General features: G+C 37.2%; 1 protein-coding gene across 1 annotated transcript in view; it reads right to left on the reverse strand.

The window, feature by feature from the left end:
- LOC133515800 (scavenger receptor class B member 1-like) overlaps positions 1-14,612 on the reverse strand; it is a 62,474-nt gene that overhangs the window by 34,407 nt on the left and 13,455 nt on the right. The window contains exons 2-3 of the mRNA XM_061848390.1: positions 9,398-9,488; positions 7,690-7,781 (exon numbers count right to left, since the gene is read on the reverse strand). Coding sequence (XP_061704374.1) covers positions 7,690-7,781; positions 9,398-9,473 — 168 coding nt within the window. The 5' untranslated portion in view covers positions 9,474-9,488. The remainder of the gene's footprint in view (positions 1-7,689; positions 7,782-9,397; positions 9,489-14,612) is intronic.

Below are 14,612 nucleotides of genomic sequence, written 5' to 3' on the forward strand. Positions count from 1 at the left end.
ATATTGTGGTAGTTATGTTAATATATATATATATATATACCTACCGGTTTAAACTAATTTAAAGTAGACCCTCACAGTACAGTCAAATTAGGTTTTAACTTGTACATTTAAAATTACTAAACGGGACCTTTTGAAATATGTTAGGACACCTTCTGGGATAAGGCTCAAGAAAGTCCCAGGCCCTCCCTAGTGGGATAGCCGGGAAATCCTGGAAAAACTAGAATTTGAAGATAATTCCTGGAGCGTGCCTAAAATCGTTATAAATAGCGCATTTTATTTTTTCATTTGGTCACATTTTTTACATACACGACATCTGAAATTCTATATTTATTATCCAGTACATTCCAGTGTCAAAAAACCTGGAAAACCTGGAATTTTTCTGGAACTAGGAGGAAATATCTAGGATTGATTTAAGCAATGGCAGGACTCCGATTTTTTAATACTAAACGACTTTCTAGTTTTCTTAATGATGTTGATGTTAAATATTTTAAGTTCCAGGATTCCAGGGCACCTGGAATTTTCCTTGGAGCGAGCGTAAAATAGTTAAAAAATAAGCTACTTTGATTAATTCTTATGATTTTTTTGCGCTCTACGCAACCATTGCCTCTATACTACTCAGATTCAGGCCCAGGATACTTATTGCAGTATAGGATTCCTGGAAATCCTTGTTTGTCATGTTCATTAACTTTTCATATTAAAAACCGCCAAGTCTAACAATGACACGGTTAACAGAGGACTGTCGGAAGGTTCTGCTAAGACCATTGCAACCGCCTTACAGTAGAGTTGCTGATCAAACGTAACCTACGACAAAAGAGTAGAAGAATTTATTACAAAACATTGTTACTCTCATGGAGAATGAAGAAGTGAATATACACACCATAATGAAGGTCTGATTTTGCTTCACACATACGTTAGCTGCATAAGAGAGAGCGGTGAATATGGGCGGTGGGTTGGTTGGAGTTGTTGGAGGGGTTGAGGTTAATGAAGGGCATCGGAACCACAGCTGACACTTGATAGGGCTGAGATTGGTGAGCGATCACCATGTATCCACTCCAACCTGGATGAGGCGAAGCGCCACTCCACAGTCAAGACGCCCACAGGAAGTCAAGAGAACGTGCCAACTCTTGCGTGTTGCAGTCTATATCTACATTTGTCATATCCACAGCAAGTAGCTTAGAATATCCGTCGTGATCTGGGGTGATGTAATGTTGTATAAGGAAGATGGTTTGGTTCATTTTCTGCAGAAGTAACTCGGCCAGAAGACGGCCGCGTTACAGGTTAGTCTGCATGTAAAGCAGACTTCGGCGTTGCGCACAAGATACCACCCATGCCAAGTGCCGTGGCCATCAAGGGTTCTTACATTATGGTCTGCATTATCAAAGACAGCTTTGGACATATGCACTTTGGTTGATAGTTGCGGGAGCGCTTTTAGCTACTGAATTCTCATACGTCTCTGCTTCATTGTACGAAGAACAAAAACCTAAATTGTGAAGCATGTCAATGAGTAGTTTAAAACCAAATAGTCTGTGCAAAGTTACGCCAAGTCCAAATAAGAGCTGAGTATGAAAAGAGCGCGGCCGAAGAGCAGAAACTATCACTTGGCCAATGGCTACTGCCTTTGTCTATTTACCTGCATGCACTTTGTTGCTTTTAGTTTGCATGAGCTCCTCTAGAAATAATTGAAGAGAGTCGGGGACTAAGTCCCCTCCCCTTCTTGACATGTCTGAAGCAGATGGATAACAATAAGTGTCATATGGTTTAGAGAGTATGTCCTGACGAAGAAGGCGAGCTGCTGTCTGGATGACTCTCAGCCTCTCACTTTGAGTGTCCGCATTTCTGTTACTGTACCAGTTCTCACTTAAAATCTTATGAGCAACGCCCGTGAAACATACAACATAAATTTCCCTGTCCTTAAGTGAACATAACTCCCTACCCGAACTTCTCTTTTAGTTTTCTCCTAAGATTATATTTACTATAAGTATCGTGGGTAAGATCATACTCCTTCATTTTTAATATTAGCTCTGCAAGAGTATACTGGCAGTCATCATAATTCTCTTCAAGCTCTTGCCGTAATTTATCGAAAGCTGCACTTTTCATCTGCATCTTTTTTTTTGCCCTTTACACTAGATGCGCCTGGGAAGGAAGATCCAACACGCTTGAAATAATTGTAGCACTCCCTATGGTATCTACCCGCAGCTGCCACTAAGTCTGAAACCGTGCCTTACTTTGTGGTGACCTGCTCACCCCACTGGTCATTTCTTTTGACAGCATACTCACGAATGCTCCATATTATTTCTAAAGTCTCCACCTGGCAGAAAGGCATACGGTTTGGGTGTTGAACATCTATAAATCGATCGCAGAATTAGCAATGGAGCTCGAAGTCAAAGTCCGTGGCCGTTGAGCGAGGTACTTTCTGCACTTGTTCATACCCACACGCCTCTTCCTCCGCGACCCCTCAGTAGGTTTCTCTTGGCTTCACCAATCATCAATCCACGGTTACTGAGCCCCCCCGCCACGACAAGACGAGAACCTGTTCGAGAGGGAACGATTTTAAGCCCGCTCCTGAAATTTTCTTGAAATTCCAGTTTTTCCAGGATATCCCGGCTATCCCACTAGGGAAAGCCTGGGACTTTCGCGAGCGTCATCCTGGAAGGTGTCCGTACATATTCCAAAAAGTCCCGCTTAGTAATTTTAAATGTACAAGTTTGGTCAAAATTTGATCTAATTTTACTGGGGTACTACTATCATCTTGAAAAAATTTAATGGGGTTGTGATATAGTTTTCATATACAATGTTTATTTAGTCACCTGCAATAATTTACGGGGTGAATATATAGGTCATACTCAGCAATAATTTACGGGGTGAATATATAGGTCATACTCAGCAATAATTTACGGGGTGAATATATAGGTCATACTCAGCAATAATTTACGAGGTTAATATATAGGTCATACTCAGCAATAATTTACGGGGTGTATATATAGGTCATACTCAGCAATAATTTACGGGGTGAATATATAGGTCATACTCAGCAATAATTTAAGGGTGAATATATAGGTCATACTCAGCAATAATTTACGGGGTGAATATATAGGTCATACTCAGCAATCATTTACGGGGTGAATATATAGGTCATACTGAGCAACTTTTACTATGGTACAGTCGCCATCAGATATATGGGAGCGGCCAAGGTGCTCACAAATGTCTGAACACGTCTCTATTGTCAAAGCGTTAGAGTGCGTGATCAGATATTTTTGAGCACCTCGGCCGCTTCGATATATCTGATGGCGACTGTACACACTACGTTATCGCGAAAAAAATTAGCCGATTCATACATTTTGGCTGTTTAACCTTGACATTTTCTATGGGAGGTAATTTTTTTTCGCGATTGCTGGTTTGACATATAGTGAAAGATGCTCCATATGACCTATATAGCCCGTATATTATTGCAGGTGACTAAATAAACATCTTGTATAAAAACTGTTGGATCCCATTCACCGTGGGGAGCAAAGTAGGCACATTTAAATTTTACGTTACCCAATTATTATAATTTTGTCTTAATTTTACGGTACTCATTATTATTATTAATTGTTGGCATGGGCTATAAGGAAAAGTAGCTTAAAAAATATAAAAAAATATCGTATAATTATCACCTCAAGATTCCGTTCATCATATTGTAACTATCACAACATCGACAGTTAGTTGTCACGCTACCGGGTAAAGTTGTTTCTTATCGAAAGGCCTTAAACAGGTATTTAAAAGCCAAGCAAGCACTGCAGGATTCTAAAATTTTAAGATTCAAATTCATTATTCAGTGTGCTATAAGGAAAAGTAACTCAAAAAAATAAAAAATATCACACAGTTAATTATCACCTCAAAGCATCCGTTCGTCGCATTGTAAATTCGGAATAACAGTTACGAGTATTTGTCAAGCTACCGGGTAAAGTTTTTTTATCGCAGGGCATTAGGTATATTGAAAGCCACGCAAGCTAAAAGTTATGTGGAAACATTAGTGGTCATATTTCCATAGATACATTCTCGACATTTTCCAAGTCAAGTCAATATATTGTTTATTCAAATAGGCCTAGCAACAAGCACTTTTAAATCGTCAAATTTTACAAATATCATCTTAATCTAAATAACAGAGCAATTTATTGATGCAGTTATTATTTTTCTCAAAAACACTTTAAATTATTATAGATATGGTAAACTTAATAATAAGAATTTCACAAAAGGATCGTCAAACACCAAAATTGTATAAAAATACTAGTCTAGAAACTTTCTAGAATAAAATCTAAATGTCAAAAAATACGGTATATACACATTAAATTTCCTGTCTCTTTATTGCACTAATTTCAGGAGCGGCCCCAGTCAGTGCCACGGAGATATTTACCTAAAATTCTCAAATTTGAGTAGGGGCTCCTTTCGTATTTCCTAACTTATGATTCTAAAAAATTATATTTAAAAATTTTTTACATGTTATAAGACGGAAAACATCATTGCACTTTGCTCTTGATCTCGAAAACCACATGTTTCCAGTTTCAAACAAGCCAGTTACAATAAGATTTTATTAAGTATAAAAATAACGAAAAATTACGAAGCCTGGTATGTTTGGAACGGAGCATGTTGCTGGTTTCCATTTGTGGCCACCTGACGAAGCCTGCGTTGCGGAATATCTAAAATATCTTACAATGAAAACTGGATTTTTTAAAGGTTTTGTTAATATCATTCAATTTATTTTTATACTACCTTGATGGCAAACAAGCATACGGCCCGCCTGAGCAGTCTCCGTAGCCTATGGACGCCTGTAACTCCAGAGGTGTTACATGCGCATTATTGCCGACCGTAACACTCCGCACCCTCGTTGAGCTCTGATTTATCCATTATTATGTCATTATGAGCAATTTCTATTGCCCCTACGCCTGGCTCACGAAAAAATAGTACCGATCAACTTACCTAAAAAATATCGTTCAACTAACTTTTTGTTTGGATCAGAATTTTTTTATAGTAGAGAATTTCGGACGGATATCGCTGTGATCGGGTGGCCAAGAGGTCAGGGTGTTCGTTTACTGCATAATCTGAAGATGCCCGTTCCGTTTATATATACAAAAAAAATCAGTAAGTCAAAATTAAAAAAAAACATATCACCAACAAACCATATCCAAAAAGACCAAACACGACAAATACCTAATCTTGCAAATATATGTATTTTTTCTTATTTAATGCTTGTTAATTATAAAATGTGCTGTTTTGAAATGACGTGTCCAGCCGAGTTTCTTGCCGGTCTTTATTGTGATACCCTTCTCTAATTGAGGGGGGGGGGGGGATATTTAAATCTTCTCAGGTCAGAGGTGAAGGGTGAGAGCCGGTGTAGCTTAATTTTACGTTCATGTTCATACGCAATGTAATATACCTACTTGAATAATAAACTATCTTTATGACCCCAAACTTTGTCATCAAGCAACAGCACTTACGAGCAAAAAAATAAGATTCTTTTTGTCACAAATATAGTAAAAAGATTGCTATGTTGACGTCACAATAAAACCGGTGTGAGGGGTCGACCGTTTAATGTATGATTTTAATTGCATTTGGCAAAACTGGATTGTTTGCGTGGATAGGCGAAACAAGAGTCAAGGCTACGTATCTACAATGTTAAATGACAATGTGAATCTTATTTAAAAGACTTAAGGTATATTTATGATCAGTTTAAGAGGATATAATGTTAATGTGGAAAACGTGCACGTCAACGTGAGATGAGTGACACTTGTCAATTCAGTACCCCTAGTGTAACTTTGATCGACATCATAACGTGACGAACGCGTTTGCGTTAAGTCTCATTTTGTATAGGATTTTGAGTTTCCAAAACGTCCCGCTTGGCGCGCTCTTTCGAAATCCAATACAAAATGAGACTAAACGCAAACGCGTACGTCACGTTTGGAAATCGAATTTATTTACACTAGGGGTACTGCACACAACAAGTACGGCTACCGCTAGTTTTGATTTTGACATATTCGCTCACGTCACGCAGCAACTAAAAGGAAAAGTAAATGTCGTGTCTTACAGGGACCTAAAGAACTTGGCCGAGGACCGCGAAAACTGGCGTCTACTCCACCGACAAGAGCCATGCTCTTAAATGATGATGATGATGAGCTCACGTCTACGTAACTTACTTTCTATGCATCTCGCTCGTACTGGCATATTAGTGCAAGCGAGAGGTATAGAAAGTAAGTTACGTAGAGGTTGTGTGGTTTTAATTTAATATTTAATTTTTACACGTTGTAATAAAGGCCAATGTTATGAAATAACTTACATGGAAACTAGACAATATTTTGCAAGGGGGAGAATCAACTTTTTAGCGTCACTCGTTGCCATGGTTACGATTAGTTGTCCAGGGGACAAAAGTTCATTGAAATACTGATTTTATGGTACTTAAATGTATCAAACTTGCGTTTTTGTGGTCGTTATAACCAATGTCCATAGTGGGCCCCCTACTAAGCATGTTAATAGAACGGCATACAACGTCTCTTCAAACAAACTGTGCCACTGTTGTCCCTTGGACAACGGGAGAGGATAACAAAACAAAAAAAGTCGATTCACCCAAGGGCAAACAACCAAAACCTTGAAAGGTTAACGTGGTCTCTATAGATAAAAACACACAAAAACATATCTAATTTTCATACAGCCGTCACAACAACAACAACCGTCTTTTGAAATATTTTTTCTTGGTTGGTTGATTAAAGCACTATTTTTTTATATAAAGATAGGCAGGCGTTTGACCACGATCTCACCTGATGGTAAGTGATGATGCGGTCTACGGTGGAGCACGCTTACCTATGAGATACCTATTTACTCTAGCCTTAAAGAGACCCAGATTGTACTCATACGGAAACACAGACTCGGGCAGGGCATTCCACTCCTTGGCAGTTCGCATAAGGAATGTTCATACGGTGTTGTATGGCAGAATAAAATCCCTTATTAGATAATTATTTTTTGATCGTCAAAACAACACCCCCTTGACATAACATGCATGCCAATTGCCAAGTTTTATGCTTTCATCCGGTTGGGAACTAAGCTTATAAGTGTTCTAATTATAAAATCTAATTTTGGATGAAATTGAAAATTCCTCGAACTTTACATTTTTACATTTCCTCACAGTGCGATGACCAATCTAACTGAGGCGCGACGCACGGAACTCAACGCTAAGATAATCAATCTGACAGCCGTTTTACATGGTGGCTCGAAAATACTTGACATTTTTTCACTGCGACGCATTGAAGATACTCGTTATTTTAACAAACATTTTCGCTTGCGCAATAAACCTATATATAGGAGAATATTTTAAAGATTTATCAAGACAGCATTTTATTTTAGTTTAAATTTTTCATGACATTTTATAAAAACGTGCAGTAAGAGTTTTTTAAGCGGCCCACCTGAGCCCCTAGTTTAAATTTATTCAATTTCGTAAAGTGACGTACGCGTTTGCGTTTAGTCTCATTTAGTATGGGATTTAGAAACAGCGCGCCAAGCGGAACGTTCATGAACCTCAAAGTCCCATACAAAATGAGACTTACCGCAAACGCGTACGTCACGTTAAGCCATCGAATAAATTTACACTAGGGGTACTGTAATTACACTAGTTCTTTTTCAGTTATTTATATGTAAATCATTATAATATATAAGGTAACTTACCCATTCTGTAAACTTTTGTATGGGGTCTATGAGCACCATAATGATCGCTATGACGACTAGGAGGAAACCATACACTAATCGTATTACAGGCTCTGAAACAAAACAAAACATGCATCGTGTTGTATTGAGAGGGAAGAATAGCTTTGCGATCCTAACGCAATAACGGTACTTTTTCTATTAACCCTTAATCAAATACCGGGAAATTATTTCCCACTTCATTCTAATTTACGAAATATTTTTTATCTTTTTAATGGCAGCACTCAGCGATACCAACCATACAGATTTAAAATCTTAGTAACAATTTGAATTTGAAAAATGGCAACACTTTTGTAATGGCCGCCATTTGTGACCATACGTCAAAGTCAATGTCAGTTGTCGTGATTTTTTTGCAATAACAACAGTTTTTTTTAGTGTTTCGAGGTTAAGTGCAAAAAAAAAAACTGGTAAAACAATTGTGATAACGATATGATTTAGCCAAGATTTTAAGGTTTTAGTAAGTGGGAAATTATTTCCCATTGTCTGTTCCTGAACTAACGATTAAAAAAAAAAAAATGTAGGTTTTATCAAGTGGGAAATTATTTCCCAATGTTTGTTCTCCACCTACTTTTCATACTATTTCATCTGAAGAAGCACTGTATGCACACATATTTTTAGATGATAAGCTGATTGCATTGATCATTTCGCATTGTTTAATTAATACTATTCCAAAGATTTTCTTCCAAGTTCTTGTAATAAGATAATAAATAAATAATAATAATAATCTTTCATTTGTATTCCCAACTTCTTGTAATAAGATAATAAATCCTTCATTTTAGGCCTGCATGTTAATTTTTTTTACTGTTACTAAAAATCATACTTGAATTCCAAGCAAAGCCGGGGGGAGCTACTAACTTGTAAAAAGTTTGTAACCGTATCGGACAATGGGAAATTATTTACCACTTCATTCAAAATTTTGCTATTCCGTAACGGATAACGGGAAATTATTTCCCACCGCAAAACCCCCCTTTCCCCCCCACTTAATTTTTTTAAATATATTTTTTCGTAATCTACGCACCCAAATTACCTAAAAACCATTCTTAGTTTTCAAAAATCTCATAATAAGTGGTCCGTTTGATTAAGGGTTAAAATCCATTTCGGGAGAAAACGGTTTCGACTAACTAAATCTAAACAAATCACTTTAATTTTGATGTCGATCGCTTCAGCATAATATATTCTAGGTTTATAGAATTTGCCTTAAAAAATTGTTTTGCTAATTAAAAAAAATAACTTCCGTGAGGTCACTCACGTATTTTAAGTCGAAACACGATACTAACCCGTGAATGACCCGTTTTTAATATATTTAACATGTTTTTCGAATGTATTTTTATTTGTTTTTATACTCTACTAAAGCGAGTTAAAATAATGGACGGATTTTGGCAGCCGCTCAGCGTTTTAGAAACTACAAATAGGTACCTAGACTCAAACCTAGATAAGTTAGCAGTGATTTTGATAACCCAGACGGGGCACGTGTTATTTTAAACGTCAAACTTCTATGAAATTATGACGTTCACTTGACACTTGCACCGTCTGGGCTATCAAAATCGCTGCGAACTTATCTTGGTCTGACTCTATAAACCTAGTTTTGCATTAAGTATGTCAATAATATACTAAAAATCATGGAAAATGGAAAATATTTAGAAGAGGAAAAAGATTTAAATGAAGTACTTACGTCTTCTTTGTATGGTGAAATTCTGAAATTTTATTATAGACATCCTCCCTTTACTTGGAACATTTTGAATCGTCATTTTTGCTTATGATATCTGAAACAAATAAAAAAACAATTATTAATATTAACTTATTTATTAGGTATGAAAAACAATTTCTATTAACTACATGGTTGCTTGAAATGTTATTTACATAGATTCATAATTTCTTCTACTGTAGCCGTACCACGAGTTGGCATTTGACATTCACATTAGTGTCTGCGTGAACTCGATCCCATTCCCTATGTTTCGCACCAATATATCAGAGCGAGCGAGGTGGACTGATGGAGTTAAAATATATGGGCTTGGAGGATTTACAACCGGAGTCGCATATAAGAGCTTACCCCTGTGTCGTAAACCTCGCCCAATGGTCATACTCTCGTCATACTTATTGTACTGTACTGTATTGACTGACGTTTATCTGACATACATTTGACGTGCCCTGCTCCGCAAAAATCTGCACACTGTTTTGTACAGAAAATTATAAACAAGGCGTCTATTTCAAAGTAACGTGATCATTTTCGCTAAGCATTTTCTATAAATGACTTTCTTTTTGGTAGCCCTGCACTGAGAGAGATGTCAAATTAATGTCTGATTTTTTATGACAGGAGGCAAACGAGCAGACGAATCGCCTGACGTAGTCCATAGACATCCGCAACACCAGAGGGGTTATAAGTGCGTTGCCGGAATTTGAGACGAGAGTACGCTCTTTACTTATTTACTTAAACTGACTCACGAATATGTAAACAAGAAAGGCCCTGCACTAGATATTAATCAGAAATGACCCATTAATATCGCAATGACCGTCTGCGAATCAATATTATTACGAATGAGGGACGTAGTGACAAATATCGTCGATCTTCTTGATATTTCTAGAATATTATGTATAAGTATTGTTACTGGTGAAAAGAACATGTTTTTTTAATAACAAAACTTCCAGGCACAGACATTAAATATATTAAAAACGGGTCACTCACGTATTTTAAGTTGAAAAACAATACGTGAGTGACCGGTTTTTAATATATTTAATAACAGGCTTTTCGAATGTATTTTCATTTGTTTTTGTGCTCTAAGTGTCACTTGCACCATTTCACTAACCCGGGGTTAACTAGTTAAACCTGGAATTATCATGGTCACCAGTACAATTTAACACTGACTTAGGGCCACTTGCACCATTCCACTAACTCGGGGTTAATCGGTTAAACCGTTAACCCAGTATTAAAGTGGACTGGTAACCATGTTAACTCCATGTTTAACCGGTTAACCCTGGTTTAGTGCTTGGTGCAAGTGGCCCTTAATGGTTTAATCTGTTAACCCCGGGCTAGTGGGATGGTGCGAGTGGCCATAAGCGAGTAAAAATACTGGACATTGACAGTTGATCAGTGTTTTAGAAACAACAAATAAGTACCTAAATCGTCTGGTATATAAATAAATCAATATTATCTGACATTATAACACAAATTGACTAAGTCCCATAGGAAGATACGCTTGTGTTCTGTGAGCTAAGAAAACGATATATACAATATATACATAAATACGTAAAAAATACCCATGACTCAGGAACAAATATCCGTGCTCATCACACAAATAAATGCCCTTACCCGAATTTTAACTAGGCCAGACAGATCGTTTATATACAGTGGAACCTCGATAGCGTGAATCTCAATTAAAACACCAAAATCTTCGTGTTAACGAGGTTTCGTCTTATAGAGGGCATCGGCTTAGGGAGGTTCATAAATATATCTTTGTATACCCTTAAGAGGTTTCGAGTTACTGTGGTAAAACACCTGAAAAATGTGTAAAGTAATTATACAAGTGCGTAAAGTACAGTCTTCATATTTGTTTCGTATCGCCGTTGTTTGCTTCTAAATAACTTCGAGATATATAGAGCTAAATAAAACAATACACCAATTTTTCCTAGTAATAAAGGTGAACATATTACTAGATAAAAGTGAAGGGAATCGTTGGTTACTTCGTCTTAATTAGGTTAAATATTTTAAATTATTGAGGTTTTGTGCTTTAAAGGGAAGCTTCATTTCGTGTTAACAAAGATTTCGCCTTATCGAGGTTCCACTGAATATAGTTGGATTTTTAAGGCATCCAAATAAGGAAGATCCCTTTATTTATAAATAACGAACATGTTAACAATTTCTTACTGAACTCATTTACTAGCAATAAAACTATCATTTCAGTACTCCTAGTGTAAATTTATTCGATAGCGAAACGTGACGTACGCGTTTGCGTTAAGTCTCATTTTGTATGGGATTTAGAGTTTCCAAAACATCCCGCTTGGCGCGCTGTTTGTAAATCGCATACAAAATGAGACTTAACGCAAACGCGTACGTCACTTTTCGCTATCGAATAAATTTACACTAGGGGTACAGATTTTCTATTTAAAGCAAAAGTATCTTAACGTTATTATTGTTCTTGGTAACTAAAAAAAAAGGAAGTTGTTAGTCACAATAAACATCGTAATTCATTCATAAACGGTCAATTCGCAACGCGATAAACGAAAAGAGAACATTTTTATTGTACGGGTTAACTGATAACCTACGAAGATATCGTAATAACTGCTCATAATTACTTACTTCTGCTCCTACATAGGTAATTAAAAGCAGGTCCTCAATATAAAGTTCAATAGAACTGGCAAATAATGTAAACAAACCAATACACCTTCATTTCTCCGTAATCTCGCACTTTTTGTGGACAACCATGATTTTATCAACAGTTTCTTTTTAGTCTATTTGTGTATCCCACTGTTGGGCAAAGGCGTCTCCCTCATTCTTTCCAATCCTCCCTGTGCTGAGCAAGACCCGGCCAATCCCGCCGCTAAAACGCATCCAAGTCGTCCCGCTCCCGGAATCTCTTTCTCGGTCTGCCTCTCAACAGTTTATAAGTATTCAAAATGGCAGAGCCCTAAATTTTTTTTTTTTTTTTAAGCTATGCTCGTGACGTCTACAGCCCAAAGAGCCACCAGAGGTAATTTATACTGGCGACAGAGACAAGACCACCGCTCAGCAAAAGACTTGTGAGATTAATTTATACATTAGTGCACTATAATCGCCTACTTGGTACCTCGACATTGTGTAGATTTTCATGAGATTTAATTAGCTAAATAACATAAATAATATCATCCCTTTCTGTCTGAAACACATGAAATCTAGTTCAGGCATTTTTAAACCACTCTTCTCTAATAACACTTCACCACTGTAGATATATATATATTTTTTTTTTAAATACTACGTTGGTGGCAAACAAGCATATGGTCCGCCTGATGGTAAGCAGTCTCCGTAGCCGCGTTGCCGACTCTAACACTCCACACCCGCGTTGAGCTCTGGCAACCTTACTCACCGGCAGGAACACAACACTATGAGTAGGGTCTAGTATTATTTGGCTGCGGTTTTCTGTGAGTTGGAGGTACTTCTCCAGTTTTGCTCTAAATCTGGAATGACATCCGCTGTGCTGTGCCCTACCAAACAAAGCGAGATGACATTCACAATTAAACTAATTCTACGGATTCCACTCACGCATTTTAGTCACTCGCGCGGCATATTTCGGAGAGCCTAGGTCTCCTTGTGCGAGCAGTGTTCACGACGGCCGTCATTCGTACTGTGAGTGAAATCCGTAGAATTAGTTTAATGTTAGTATGTCTCACGACACTCATACCTCTCTTTTGGACGTAGTTTAAGAACGTACCCGGGTCCGGACGTAGTTTAAGAACGTACCTGGGTCCATATTATTTGTAATATTTTTTTCAGTATATTACCTATTCGTATTGTATATTCATATTATGAAATATGCGTTAAAATATTTATAGAAAATCAATAATATTATCAATAGGTAGTTGTACTTACATCAGTAATTTTACCACGAGTCACTGGCAGTGTCGCTCGCACTAATATGTCAGTACCATGTCAGTACGAACAAGATGCATAGAAAGTACCTAAGTTAGCCGCTAGACGTCAGCGTGTATGTCAGTGACTCATGGTACGGGTACAGAAACTTTACGTTTACGCAGTCAAAAGTACATTTGACGTATTTTGCCGAACTACAAAAAATAACAAATCATGTCAACAAGATTTACACCAAACGGTACAACCCATTGTTCTTAACGAACATATAATATTTTTGCACATTCAATACTACACACAATAATCGATATTTTTCTAAATACATTTTAATCAGGAAATGGTTACGTGATTCAATGAGGTTGACTTTGTCACCGTAACCTTAGCTGGGAATTCCAAGTTCTGTACCCCTAGTGTAAATTTATTCGATAGCGTGACGTGAAGTACGCGTTTGCGTTAAGTCTCATTTTGTATGGGATCTTGAGTTTCCAAAACGTCCCGCTTGGCGCGCTGTTTCTAAATCTCATACAAAATGAGACTTAACGCAAACGCGTACGTCACGTCACGTTATCGAATAAATTGACACTGGAGGTTGTCTATTTATACGTAATATAAAACAATAAAGTATTATAAAGTAACAGCAGTTGGGAGCAAAAGAATAATTTTATTAAATATTTTGATTTATGTGTTTTTGTAGTCTACGCTTAAGTATCTGTAAGTGCATGCAATGTGTAAATTCAAAACGGACGAATCTAACTACGGTTAGTATAGGACCTAAGAAGTATATTAAGATAAATTTTGCTTAAAAATACATTGAAAATATTAACCATACAAAATATATCGGCTCTTAATGTGTGTTGCTTAGGGTCAAGGAGGGAACAGTGGCTCAGTAGAAAAAAGCCGGGTGTAGTGGATCACTCAACTTAATATCAACACTAGAGAGGCGATATTTGGGCGACTAAGCCACTGTTTCCACCTTGACCCTACACATAGTTACTAGATACGAACTTTTTATAACACCTACAATCAAAGTTCGTATCTCGTAATGTCACGTCATGTTATGTCTCGTAATAATTACGGAGTCATAATAAATTGTAACTTAAAAAAACTTCTGAATATTACGCGAAACTCGGCGTAGGTGGCGCAACTACCACAATCCATCACAATCTGAGGGTCTACCGCGAACAAGAAAATCGAAATTTCGTTATCTAACCTCTCTATCACTCTTGCATATTCGAGCGATGAAGAGGCAGATAACTAAATTACGATTTTCGCGTTTCCCGGTAGGCCCTTTGTAAACAAACCGCCTTGATGCATCAATGTCATATTTTAT

This window comes from Cydia pomonella, chromosome 3, assembly GCF_033807575.1.
Source record: "Cydia pomonella isolate Wapato2018A chromosome 3, ilCydPomo1, whole genome shotgun sequence".
NCBI lineage: Eukaryota > Metazoa > Arthropoda > Insecta > Lepidoptera > Tortricidae > Cydia > Cydia pomonella.